Genomic DNA, 14,869 nt, shown 5'->3' with positions numbered 1-14,869 from the left:
ACACAAGAGGTCAAAACCTCCGTGAACTTATAGCACCAACCAAAATGTATAAAAAAACAACACCCCAAAAGGGAACCTTGAACTGCCAAAATTGTTCAAACTGCAACAATACAATCGTGGGCAATGTCTTAACACATCCCACCACAGGCAGAGACATAATTCTTCGACATACCAGCGATTGCAACACCACCAACGTAGTATATGCTATTAAGTGCCCTTGTGGCAAAATGTATGTGGGTAAGACGGAACGCAAAATCAAAGTACGCCTTACAGAACATAAAAGCCGCATCAGAACCAAGAACGTAAACTCCCCATTGGCCACACATTGGAATGAAGCTAATCACTCCATATCTCAACTTAGGTTTCAGATTATTGAACACATTCCACCGCAACAAGGAGTAAATAATCACCTTAAACTATTACAGCGGGAGGTTTACTGGATAAAATACCTAGATACAATGTTCCCAAAAGTTCTGAATGATAGGCTAGACATGTCGTGTTTCATTTAACACATAGACTACTACACTTTATTCACATTTACTGACATTCTACATATTGCATCCTCTGGGATCTCGCCTACCCATCATACTCTCCAATAGTATCCCTCTTTCTCTATATTTTCCCATATAGTCCTCCCTTCATTTATTTTTCTTGCCACTTTAATTGTGCTTATTCTTTCTTTTTCATTTATTCTACACATTTGTCCACCTGCTTACCACCTCTACATTAGCGACTCTTTTATCTCATCCATCTGTTTATCAGTCTGGTATTGTCCATTATCTATTCATCGTTTCTATTTTTGTTTCTTTATTTTGATTTATTTTTTCAGTTTCTATCACTATATACTGTTCGGTTTGTTTTTCCATTTTTCGCAGCATTCTATATACAGGCATTACGTTTTTTTCACAGACTCATGTATTGCGCTATCGCTTCTCTACCTGTTCCATAATGGCGGCCTCTCGCTTACCACGTTGCTACTTCAGCACTAGTCCGTCTACTCTGTTTGCTGTCCGGATTCATTTCCGGGTTTCCGCTTACGTTTTATTGCGAACACCTTCCCGCATTACACACGCTTTCCCTCAGCGGTGCACTGCGGTTCCACCTGCGATTTTCTCATCCTAAGGTAAGGCTTAGATGGCGCTTGTCATTCCACAGTCCGACTTCCACTTTTTTTAACCTTGATCTCCTTTGCTCATTTTTTCCCGTTTTTCTCCTACAGAACTTTATCTCCCTCTCCACATTGAGGTAAGACACAGTAGCTCTTATTTCTTTTAGCACACCATTCGGCATAGTTTATGCATACCTCGCATGGTTAGAAACAGTCGTCTAGAGTCCTATATTCTTTTTTTCTTTTTCTCTTTCCAGAAACTAGCGTTTCTCATTCCTTCAGGTAAGCGTGGGATTTTTTCCCTTGTCACACCGAATTTTCTTGTAAACCACACGATCCATGCCCATTCACGCTTCTTCTCTTGTTTCCCTCAGAGTGCACCTTACAGAACTATCACACAGGTAACACATTTCTGATTGGCCTTTTCACCATCAAAATCAAGAGATTGAGCCCCTTCCCTCGCACTCATCTGTATTTGTTCATTTCCGTTTCAGATTGGCCCCTGATGAAGGAACCGTCTGGTTCCGAAATGCATTGGGCATTTGCACACATGTTGTCATAATTCTGTTATTGTGATACACCATTGTTTATGTGTTCATGAAAGTACAATGAACAACAATCACTGTAAATTTTCTATATGTTAATCTTTTTTGACATGCATTATTGTAATAATGTTATACTGTATATATTGACTTGCTCATGCAAAAAAAGTCAGTTGTAACTTTGACTAATAAAAGTACAACTCACCTAAAGGATAGACAGTGTCGGTCTAGACACTTTGTGAACAGTGCGCAGTTATATACAGGCTCTCATCCTGTCACTAACTTTGCTCCTAATTGGTAGAAGGGGACAAACTACTACATAACTGCTGCACCACGCAGTATATTCTCAGTTCAAATAAGAAAACCGGATTATCAAGGAGTGCTCCCCTGTTTTCATAACTTCCTCGTCTACACCCCAGGCATCCTCCATACCAACAGTTGGGGACACTCCTTTTCCTACCTCGCTGCCAAAATCCTGGAACGACCTCACTCTGCACCTACGGACCTCATCCTTTCTGCAACAATTTAGAAAAGAACTCAAGACCTTGATGTTCGACTCAGCACTCCCAGCGCCTGGATATCCTCACGGGTGATAAGCAGCACTTTACAAATCAAGATTGATTGATTGATTGATGCCATGATAAAGAGAAAATTATGGCTTCCGTCCAATGATTGTGGCAGCCACTGTATTCACTCTGGGAGGCTGTAAACCCAATCCTCCCCCAAGAAAAGGAACGAACAACAGCAACCTAATAAAATAGGAGAATCAAGATGGGTGCAGTGACTCTCAGTAACCAGGCATGCTTCAAAGTTCATTGGCGCCCAGCAACACCATGGGCTCGATTCACAGAACTAACTTAAGACAAAATCCTAAACTTACTACCATTTTGGTATTCACAGAGGGCACTTACTCATTTTGGTATTCACAGAAGGCACTTACTCATTTCGGTATTCAAAGAAGTTAGGAGTCCTAACTTTAGGACTCCTAAATGCCTTCTGTGAATACCGAAAGTCTTAAAGTTAGGATTTTTCTCAGTTTAGGAGTCCTAACTTTACTACTCCTAAACTGAGAAAAAGCCTAACTTTAAGACTTTCGGTATTCACAGAAGGCATTTAGGAGTCCTAAAGTTAGGACTCCTAACTTCTGTGAATACCGAAATGAGTAAGTGCCTTCTGTGAATACCAAAATGAGTAAGTGCCTTCTGTGAACACCAAAATGGTAGTAAGTTTAGGATTTATTCTTAAGTTAGTTCTGTGAATCGGGTCATATGAAAGGAGGGGTGGGCCCACACCTATAAACAAGAAAAAATACAAGCGCCACACTAAAATAACCCCAATCCCCACTCAGTTATCTAGAATCATACACCCACGTAAAGACTGTTTTTTCTTTCTTCCCTAAACAAAAAATGCAGGATATGTGAAGTCTGAAGTAAGTTCAGGACTCAGTGGTCAACTGTGGGAGCCGTCCAGAGACATAAAAGGTTCTCAAACCACCCCTAAGGCCAGTGCTAGTTTGCCAAAAATGACTTCATCGACACGTAAGCCAGGGCCTGAGTCAATCCCACCTATTGGTCCATCTTGGCCCCCTATGGGTCGTTAATCACATTAGTGCCCGGGCAACAAATCATTGCATTCAGACCCTCCTCTGTCTTGATTCCGTTGTCCAGTACAACAATCCGCGGTGTGTGGTCCCTGTGCTCTGGCATCTTTGCCCTTGTCTGCCAGGGCTCAAGCAGGCCCTCTATGTTCCTCATTGTGAGTTACCTCAAGGCTTCCGAGGTACCTTGTGATCGTCCTAAAGTGGCCCCTGTCCCAGCACCCTAACGAAGTCCAGACTTCGACCGGGGAGTTGAAAAAACTACTCTTTTAATTTTGTAGCATCTTGAGGCAGGCTGGATGGAGGAGCATGTATTTCAAAACAAGTGCTCTAAGTTTCTGCTTTACAGTTAGTAACATCTTCTGCTGTTCCTGTAAATTCCTGGTGTTGTCTGGGAAAATTGCAATGACTTGCTTTTCAAAGTGAGAAGTGTCTTGTTGACGTACTGCCCTCTATGTCACTATATAGCGGAATTTAGTTCTGATTTGTCATGGCTGAGCACTGGGAGGTGGCCCTGTGTGCCTTTTTGATTGCTAACAGGCTCTTAAATAACATAAAAGGAGGGTGGTTGGTTGGATGAGTGAGTGAGTGAGTGAAAGCACTGATGGATAGGTGTGTGAGCGAACGGGTGGATGGGTGTGTGGATACATGGATGAGTGAAGAGATAGATGTAAGGATGGATGAGTGCAAGAATGAATGGATAAGTGAAAGGGAGGGTAGATGAATGAAAGAGGGTGGGCGGATCAGTGAAAGGGTGGATGGATGAGTGGAATGAAAGTGTCGATAGATGGATGGAATGAAAGGGTGGATAGATGGAGATACAAAAGGATAGATGGATGGATGTGAAAAAGGATGGATGCTGAGACTCCATGATCCCCCCAACTTTAGAAACCACAGCAGGTGGAGTTCTTGATAGGCCCCTTCTGTCTGCAATTTGGCAGACAAAGAGGAGTTAGTGAGTGAAAGGATAGATGGATGGATGTGTGTCAAAGGTTAGATGGATGGGTGAGTGAAAGGTTGGATGGATGGGCAGATGGATGGACAAATAAAGGATGAATGAGTGAAAGAATGGATGGATGAGTAAAAGGGAGGATGGACAGATGGATGGAGTGAAAGGGTAGAGCGGTGAAAGGGTGGATGAATGAGCAAAAAGATGGATGGTTGAGTGAAAGGATTGATGGACAAGTGAAAGGATGGATGAGTGAAATAATGCATGGGTGAGTGAAGGGGATGGTGGATGAGTGGGTGGATGAATGAGTGAAAGAATGGATGAGTGAAAGCAAGGGTGGCTGAATGAAAGGGAGGATGGATGGATGAATGAGTGAAAGCATGGATGGATGAGTGAGTGGGTGGATGGATGAGTAAAAGGGTAAATGGATGGAGGAGTGTTTAGGTGGAAGGATGGGTGAAAGGATGGATAATTGGATGGCTGAGTGAAAGGATGGATGAATGAGTGAGTGAAAGGGTGGATGGATGGATGGAGTGCAAGGATGAATGGATGGAGAGAAAGAGTGACTGGATGGGGTGAAAGGGTAGATGGATGGATGGATGAATGACAGTAAGGATTAATGGATTAGTGGGAGAGTGGATGTAGAGATGGATTATTGAAAGGGTGGCTTGGTCAATAGATGGATGGATACATTTGGAAATGCATGCATAGGTTTGAATATGGTTGGGCGGCCGGACGGAATGGTGAAAGACTGAATGATAGATGAAAGAATGAATGGATGACAGAGAGTAATGGTGAAATTGTGAATTTCAGCAGGTGGATGGAAGGATGAATGGATAGAAGGTTAGAGGGAAGAGGCAAGAGAGCTTGTCTGGGGAGGGTTGTAATGATTTGCTTCATTTTCTTGATGCCATAAAAGCTTTGGTTCCAAGTGGGGGGTATTTTTATTTCCTAGCTACTCCCTAGCTGGCAGGTCAAGTTCCCAACAACAAAGCATGTGGAGGTGCACAAGGTAAGGAAGTCCATTCAAGCGTATTTTAACAAATTCTTTATTTTTCCAGCATCTTTTCTTGATTTATATACACGGTCCAGCCAAAAATTAGACTTCATCAGGGATTAATCTCTTGTGAAAGTATGTAGTGTCACAGTTACTATAAACATCATATTTACAGTTACAGCTGAGTACGCGGGTGAATCAGGATTCCCACGGGGCAACAAGGTGCCCCCTTATTTGTTACCCTGCAAGTAACAAACCTCTCAGTCTCATGTAGTTCAGTACAGAACTACATGCTTGCCCCGTGGGAATCCTGATTCACCAGCATACTCAGCTGTAACTATGAGGGTGTACGTAACTGGGACACTACGTACTTTCACAAGAGATTAAGCCCTGATGAAGACCCAATTGTTTATGGGACGAAATGCGTTGGCTGGACTATGTATATAAATCAAGAAAAGATTATGGAAAAATTAAGAATTTGTTAAAATACGCTTGAATGGACTTCTTTACCTGGTGAACCTCCACAAGCCTTGATGATCAAGAATCTGGCTTACAGTGGCACAGAACAACGGCAGGTGCCGGAGGATCTTTGACTATAACTATAACTATAAGAAAACCTCTGGCTGACCTATATTTCTTTTAAGAAAAGCCTGTGGCTTATGTGCGCCCCACAAGGACGAAGCTTTTCCTTCCTACAGTGAAATCATATAGAAATGACAATGGTGATTAGATAGACATTATTTTTTATTTTTTATTTGTTATTTTTCATTTTAAAAAAGAACACAAGATTTCATTTGAGAGCATAGTAAATTCACAAATCACAAAACTATATAATGTAATTAATTCAAGAACATTTTGACATAAATATACAAAGTTGGAATTTAAGACAAATCAATTCAGTATAACTATTGTACCCCAGAACACTCATACATGAACCACAACATATTCACTATATACCATAGCGCTCATTCACCTGACATACATAGTGTGAAATAAAAATACAATGTAGGCAACACAATGGGATCCGACAGTGAAAAAAGAAAGAGAACTGTTATTAAAAAATCATTTCATCTGTAGCATAGAGGCATTTCATAAATTACAGCAGTGTATAAAAATCACTGTTTCATTTCGTTACTGTATGCAAACGTCACAACTGTTTCTTTTCCTATATGTCTCACTGGGCGGATTCCCAAGGGACAATGGTCGATGTACGTTTCGGTGCTACACAGATTCTTTTCGCCACCTTCATCAGGACCAGTGTTTAAATTGTACAGTGATAGTAAAATATGGGAGCAGGGGTATCTGAAAGAACAATTGTTCAATTCTAACTGTGGCTCTTATCATCAAAGTCCACTTATTGAGATCTGCGAACACCTCTTCTCATTGCTCAAAAAATGTCCATAGGGGTGCAAACAGGACCAATAAGTTTATAGGTAAAATCAGGCTTTGGTCATTAAATCAAGAGACGGCGAACGCCAGAAGTTAATCCATTGTGTAAAGTGTAAAATCCAAAGCTCCATGAAAGTCCAAATACTGACATTTTCCGAGATCTGTATAGTTGTGGCGTGTGTAGAATGCCAGTGTGGTGTCAGCAACGCCCGTAATGCACAGAGCCGGAGGATCTTTGCACAGGGCTTCTGATTTTACTAAAAGAGTGAGATGCAGGCTGGAAATATCCGCTGTTAGCTTCTTTTTTTTGTGACAAGTTCCCAACAACACCTCCATAGCACCAGCATCAGGGAGTGGATGCTCCAATGATATCATGCACAGGGTCCATGCCTTCAGTGCCCGATACCCGTGACAGCAGACTTACTCCGTCTCTTCCGAGGCAGACGCATCCCACATTGCGACACAGCCTGCCCTCCTGCTGGAGGTAACGCTGTAGGGCCCATGTATCATCCTTCATGGCCCCAACTGCTCTGATTTTATGCTCCAGATAGCCAATCCCAACAGCAGAGTGCAGTTTTGTAGACTGCTCCACTACACACAGGAGCACGCCAAGCTCTGCCTGAGGCACTTTAATAGTCCTGCTGGAAATGCAGGTACGAGATCCGGGATCTCAGTGTTAGTGTGTCTGGCTGGCCATCTTAGTAGGCCACACCCCTCTACTACTGTAACGATAGTGGTTTTAACGGTAAAAACAAACTTCTCAGCTGCAAATCACACTGCTCAACCTGATGCACCCTGGTGGGTGTAACTGATGTAATTCTCTCTAGCACAATAACTCGTAATTACCGCAAAATTACTCAAAATGATGCGTACCTGTGTGGGGAATGTAATCCAGCATTTAGGGCTGTTTTCTTAGTGCAAATGCACATTCATGCCTAAAATGGACCTGAGGATGCATTTTGTCCTAAGAAAAAAAATGCTTCAAGACACGAACAGCGGTAGCCAGCAGCCACTTGCTCTCTCTTGGGGGCATATTAACAATGCGTCGATAAAAAATTATCACCGCTTTTGCGGCCGTTTTCGGATGAAAAGCGGCAATAATTTTATCGCCTTATCCGCAAAGACACGCTATTGCGTGTTTTGCTGATTTTGCTCCCGTTTCCGGCACGCCTAACTTCGCATCGCTAATGAGATGCAAAGTAGGCGTGTCTGTGGAAACAACATGGGTAAATATCGAGAAGGCAGCTTCGCGATATTTACAATGCGGCGAAGCATTGTTAAATTCCTGACTAAGGCATACCTAACATGGGAGGTGGATTCATGAGATAGGACCACAGGGTCATATTATCAAGCATATCGCTGTTTTACATGGAACATCGCTGGAAAACCAGCGATGTTTCATGGAAAGGGTGCTATTGCTGGAATATACATCGCAATGGCGCTAAGCGTTGGTAATACAATGCTAGCCTGGCGAAATATTCCAGTGATAGAAACAATGCGGTATACAAGGTCAGCAATAATTATCGCTGCCTGTTGCAAATATGCCCCTAAGTTCGTTGTTCCTGTGCTCCTGCTGTGTTATTTTTGCCCCAAAGTATTCTTAAATACTCAAGCTGGCAAAAACACATAATTGCTGTAGCTACTAAAATTACTCTGATTTCTCCTGCATAGTTAAAATTTCTTCCAGGCATAATAAGCACTATTAACATTCTAATCCTGTTGAGCCCTTTGTTTATTTTGCTTTGCAAGGATGAAAGGAGCTGGAGGTAATCAGTATTCATTAAGGCAAAAGTGTGATCTTAATTTTCAGCAATCACTTTAGCTAAGCCCAGAAAGTTACTGGTACAAAACACCTGCACTTTGTTTTTGCTATGTACGTAAAAAGCGAAATGAATACAATTCAAGGAACATCTGTTTGTTTCGGGGGCCTTTCATAGAGCATCTACAGGCAACAACATATTAGATATGAAAATTAAGCATATAGACAGAATGACAGTACGTATTTTGGTCTAGTGAGAGCTGGATTATAAAAAATCCAGGAAAGGATAATTTGGAGAACATCTGGAAAATCAGACAGCATTTAAAGAAGAAAGATTTCAGGGATTTTGGGAAGGAGAGAAGATTTTGAGCAATCAGTGGCGGCTTCGCCATTTGGGGGGGAGGAGCGTCACCTTGCCCCCGCTGCACGTGCAACAAAAGTGAAAAATAAATTGGTAATAAGCTGAATTTATCACCCTTTTATTTGTTCCCCTGCCAGCCCGAGCTGTGGGGGTATGGTAGTACCATTGCTGCAGAATGGTAGCGGGTAGAAGTGGTGTATGGCTACAGCATATTAAATTGCACGTCACTTTGGCTGGCTGTCTTACGACATGTGGACTTTAAATCTCTCCAACCCTGAAAACTTAGGACTTGAAACTTCACAGCAGAGGCTTTGAGTTATAAGCACCATACAAGATGGATTCCAGGTTTAGAAAGCATTGATAGGTTTCTGGTTGATGGAGATGGCCTAAGAGAATTAGGGCAAGTCAACAGATGTAGTAGAGTGGCCAAAATACTTAATGCAGGAGACTATATTATCTTAGTCTTGTCTGAGTTAATCATCAGTGTCCATAGAGTCTTCCAATGCCAGATTGCCATTAGACAGTTATATGAGCCGAGAAAGGAAAACCCGAGTATCGTTAATACATAGGTGGTGAGAAATGATGAACAAGGATATGATGTCATTGACAAGAGGGAAGGCCCAGGACTGAGCCTCAGGCATTCCTGTCATCAGTGATAGAAATGAAAAGGGACCGGATGGCTCTTTGTTTTTGATGACTGGTTTGATTTTGTGAATCAAGTGCATTCAAGAGAGGTTGTTTAACTTATTTAAGCCACATGACTATGAATTTAGGGTAAAGGCTAATGATTTAGAGGAGTATGGACCTCTAGGATTGATACGGAGTGGGTACACTTAGTACAGCGTTGGACTGGCCTATAGGGCAACCAGGCAGTGCCTGAAGGGCTCGTCTGACAGACCAGGCTGTGGCCCATTTTTTTTTAGCAGTTTGTGGGCCAGTTTTATGGCAGGGTGGGCTGGTTTTTACTGTTGACTTTTCTATTACAACAAGCACTGCCTGCAGCAAACGCAAATGCATGCAGTCACCCATACCTCGCAAAATACCTACACAGTGTCTTTACAAGTTCAAACCTGTCATTATTTTCAATTGTTGGCCACTTTGTATCTATCTGGTTTGCTAATTGGGCCACTTTTATTGTGGTACCCTGGCCTTTTGTTTGTCCCAGTCCGACCCTGAATTGGTCAAACCTTTTTGTGTGGATACTGTAGCCTAGGTGGGGAGGACTAGGAAGATCTCCTGATGACAACAATCACTCAGTAAAAGAAATATAGGAATTCCCTTTTCTAGTATCCACATGAGCATCACCGTAATGCTTTTGTGATTCTAAAAGCCCTCCTCACTAGAGCCCGCGGTGATTCGCGGGGTGGGGCACAATTGGAGAGAACGGGTGACATGATCAAGCCTTAGACACTTTGTATGATAAGCAAAAAAAGGGTGAATGGAAGCCTTGAATGCACAATTTGTATTAACTGAGATCCATCTCAATAAAAGGAAGAGAGGCAGTCTAGAAATAGTCACTGCACGTTATGAAAATATATTCCAATTTACAGAAGAGTGCTGTACACTTAGAGGAATGGGTGCTTTCCTTTTTAACAGGAGTGTCTACCATTGGTTCATGAGGGGTAGACCCATGAAGAGTTTTAGGACAACTACTAATTTAATAAATTTTTCTGTTCAAGATAATTGTTTACTTATGCAGGACGTACCAAAAAGATAATTGGGATGATAGGATGATGGGTTGCATTCTTCTAAGTGTCCACCAGTGGCAGTGTAGTTTAATGCTTAAATGTACAAAGTGAAAGTTAACTCCCTTCAGCATTTGTTAATGTTTGCCTATCATGATGTGTTTTAATGGTTTTATTCAACACTACCTTGTTGGCAGATAATCACATAGTGTGCATTTGGAGATACATCCCCACTTATACTGACCTCTAAGTCACTTTGTAGTTCAAGGTGCTCCAGCAAATTCTTCAGTAAAATAGTTGTTTATTAGTAATCTAAATGTGTGTAATTTATCATTCCTGGTATTTGTATTTTCCACCAGACTCTGGTCAATTCCTCTACCGATGAGGCTGTCCAAGAAAATTACAAGCCCCGTGTCTTCGCGGAAGAAGGCGAATGGTCGAGAGCCTCATCCCTGGAAACAATCAGCATGGAAGGCAGTAACTTCAATCTTGACCGTCTCCACTCCCTTGGCTCCAAATTCAACATCCTTGAACATATCTGCACCCAGGAAATAGAAATAAAATCTCAGTCTGAAGAAAATGAAGAGCCACGTTCTCCTTCGATCTAAAAAATTGTTGATAGAATTTCTATGAGGAGATGCAGACGCGCATCAAGTTGAGTGATGTTGAGTAGCACACATGGTGCATGGTGACCAGGCACCAGCCTGGAGGTCCTTTCTTAGAAGCATCGTCTGGCATCTCATGGCACATACTTTAAAATGTGCAACATTTTGCTTTTATTGCTTTCGGGGAAAGCTGCGTTTCCATTTTTAAGACCTATTGACTGGATAACAATGATTGGCGGAGTGGCGCATCATCTTCAAACGTGCATGACTCAGAAAGAGCCAGATGGTGTGGGCTCTGTCATAGTCTCAAATGTTTTTACTTTCCTTTAATTTAAGGATGTTATCCTGAATCAGCATCTCCTTGTTGGAACTTGTTTGTAAATTGTTTCTATGTAGTGATGGGTAAATAGGGTCTTTCTTTTATTTTTCTCCCAATCCATTCCTAGCCTGGGAGCCATGATCTTTTATGGAAAGGGCTGAGTCCCCTAACCAAGGATACACCAAAGGATCTACGGACTGATATATTTTTGATGCTGGATTCTGCTAGATTGCCATTCACCCCAAGACTGCACTCCTGTAAAACAATGTCACCAAGTCAATTACTTGCTTTGCCATAGAGCTAGGAGACCAGCATATTTCACTTGCTGGGAATTTCTAGTATTTCACTATTTGTTTTTGTTTATTTGTCAAAAATTTTAAAATCACATTTAGTGACGCGTTTGAACAATTTGACAAGCAGTTGCATGAGAACAACTGATTTATATATCAGTATCCACAATGTCACCGTTCTAACATAAAAAACATGGATAGGAAGAAAAGCTGATGGCATACCTCTGATCAGGGTTGTTGTCGCTCCTTTGTAAATGAGAAGCTTTCAATGGCAGGTGAGGATGGAATGATGCTGTTTGCTGTAACACCACTGATGACTCTTCTCCTGGTTGAGGGTTAGTTTCAAATCATCCACTATCTTCAGGCAACTCAGGGCCATAGCTATCATTATTTCAGGCAACGCAACACAGCAAGACCCCTTTCTGTACTTTGCTGCACTACGTGTGAGAGAGAGAGAGGGGAGGAATGCATCATATCTATCAGCCTGTGCTGGCGCACACACTTCTACCTAGCGACAATGCAGTTACCCTTGCAACATTCATCAAGGGTGCCTGAGATACATGCAGGATTGTTTTTGTGCAGGAAGGGGCACGTTTATGCACAAAAACAGTCCTCTAAGGCTTGTTCATCTTTCCACATATGCTGCAGAATGCAACACAGCTAGCAAGTATAAAAAAAAGGAGAAATAAAGATATATCTCCTTGTTATACCTCCCATGAAAGGCCTGGCATTCTGACAATTTTCAAATCTACCACTCATATTAAATTTGGGAATGCATCAGAATCCATAAGTGGGTTCTTGGGAACAGCCATGCTCCACCCATGGTACGCCTCCCTGGGGCAGAGTAACGTAAGACAGCGACTTGTGCCATCTTGCGTTACTCCAGATTTATCAAGTCACGCAGGGCCACGCAATGTGGCTTGTTTAACTCGGTAAATCTCATCTAGGGTTTCCGTCGCCCTTGCACTCCCTTGCGTGGCGCAAGGGTGATGCAAAACCTTGATAAATATGCCCTTAAATGCAGAGCAGAGTCTGCCGGCTGAGTTTCCACCATAATACTAATGGCGGAGAAAATTAGCCCGTAGATTCTACTCTATATATTTTAATATTCCTCCGGAAATTTGAAGATGATTAATTTTATTACCATCGAAATTAAAATCAGGATTTCTCTCCAAATCGGTCTTGGCTCTCAGTGCTTGATTACCAGATGTGCCATTACAAATCCATTTAATGCAATACCAGTATTACCATGAAATAGTTCTAATGTTGAGCGTGTTTACCTGTGCATTACCAAAGTGCAAAAAAAGAAATTGCTGTGTTTGCAGTGTTTATACAGAATATGTAGTTAATTGATTTTGTCGACCTTCGCGTTCTGAAATTAATTAATTTAGAAGATTGTTCTTATTTCGTGTAAATTACCATGTTGTTGACACACTCTATGTACTCGAATAGGCGTGGGATTATGTTGTGATCAATTTCTGTGCATGCTGACTACCTCACATTTTTGATAAACTCTCAAACTTTTTACTTGTATGAGCTCTCAAATGCTGGAAGCTTACCAGTCACTGCTCCACTTGTCCACCGACTCCTGAGATGGATTTGCAAGCCTATGATTTGACGTTCCTCCCTTTCTCCCGCTTCAATGAGTGGCACATGCGCCTTTGTGGACATCATCATCAAAGTGCTAAAAGGCCAGAATGATGGCCGGTGAGGCCAAGTTACCAACCTTGCAAGCAGGGGTGAGCAGTGGCAAGGATCTATAGCTGTATGTCTGGGGACCCTCAAGGAGAACTAAAATGGTGGGCTCATTTAGAAATATTTATGTCAGTAACAGCTAAGGTTTTCTTAAAAGTGGTACTAAGGGTGGGGTTGGATACACTTTCATTCCAATGCATGTTATCAATGATAATTAACTTATTTTAATTAGTGGAAATTCAATAGAATTATGAATGAAATAAATAAAAGTTTTTACATTAAAGTAAACAAATGTTACCAAAAATAAAAAAAACTTCAGACACTCACACATACTTGGTCAAAAACAATGTGTGGATTTGAAGGCAAATCTGGCCTCTTTTTGATGGGACTTAGTTAAAATGTGTGTCTTTGAGGAGAACCTTATAGGACTTAATGCTCTTAAACTCTGCAATTAGTATTTGATGCCTATCTCAGACATGGAAAATGGGCAAAGGTCTGGCTGACAAATATTCTTTATGCACTTTTCCTGGCATTGTGGTACTTTTGTGTAGAGACTATGGTCCTCTGCATGCCACTCCACAACCATAGCTGGAGACACATTTTAGTTGGCCATACTTCTAACAGGCTCCATTCATTGAGGCCTAAGAGCTCTCAAGAAAAGCTCAAGACCTGAAGGAGAAGGTTGAGATAAAAGAGAAAAAACCTCCACCTATGAAATCTTAGTGACTTGGATGGTGACACAGAAACTCCTCTATCCTTGTAGGGCCAGAATCTCAGATTGACAGAGGAAAGCCAGAGACTTTCCACTGTTAGCAGAGGACACCTGCCTTCTTCCTGTTGGCTTCTATGGGTCAGTGGACTACATGATATTTGTAGGGAAGTGCATATGTGTTAGCACTATAATTTTGTTTTTTGTGCTGTTGTGGCACCAAAATATTTTTGGATCTTCTGATTTTGTGTGGCTCCTCTTTTAATTGTCCTACTACCCGCAATGTAAATAAAAAGTCACGTTCTTTATAAAATATATATTTTGACCGGACATTGAGTAATTTATAATCACGTGTCAGATGGTTTCTGAGTTCTAAATCCTCGCCCATATTCTGGAGTAAACCATGACTGCTTGCTTCTGCTATGCTGGTGAGTCAAGTGTACAAAGAGAGCAATTTGGTTATCCAGGTGGAGTGCAATAGGACATGAGCTGCTGGGGTGCTGGTGGATAGTGACAGACTCATTTACACTTCACAATGTTCACACTAGGCCTTGGTGAAATTTATATTATGCCGGTGTGATTTGTGTAATTTCGAAATTTTCAGTTACACTTGTTAACCAAAATTCCCAAAATTAAGCCATTATACTTCTTTGAAGAATTACGTGCCATTCTTGCTAAAAACACACGGTGAAGGCACCACTCTACCTCAAATGCTTGGAAACACAGAACACGTGACTGTTCTTTGTGGTGCTTTGGTTTAAATTCGTACTTACACCAAAAGCTAGGATGTATTTCACGCTAAAATAAAGTGCAAAAAGGTGGATTTGCAGTTCATGTAATTACGTGTCATTACCTGTAATTGTG

The 14,869-nt window shown here is 41.6% G+C and overlaps 1 protein-coding gene across 1 annotated transcript in view; it reads left to right on the top strand.

The window, feature by feature from the left end:
• LOC146812678 (cadherin-like protein 26) overlaps positions 1-14,322 on the top strand; it is a 391,422-nt gene extending 377,100 nt beyond the window's left edge. The window contains exon 20 of the mRNA XM_085619785.1: positions 10,747-14,322. Within this exon, the coding sequence (XP_085475911.1) occupies positions 10,747-10,995 (249 nt within the window). The 3' untranslated portion in view covers positions 10,996-14,322. The remainder of the gene's footprint in view (positions 1-10,746) is intronic.
• Positions 14,323-14,869: the final 547 nt, after the last annotated feature.

Source organism: Triturus cristatus, chromosome 7, assembly GCF_964204655.1.
Source record: "Triturus cristatus chromosome 7, aTriCri1.1, whole genome shotgun sequence".
NCBI lineage: Eukaryota > Metazoa > Chordata > Amphibia > Caudata > Salamandridae > Triturus > Triturus cristatus.
This window is presented reverse-complemented; position numbering and strand designations above follow the sequence as displayed.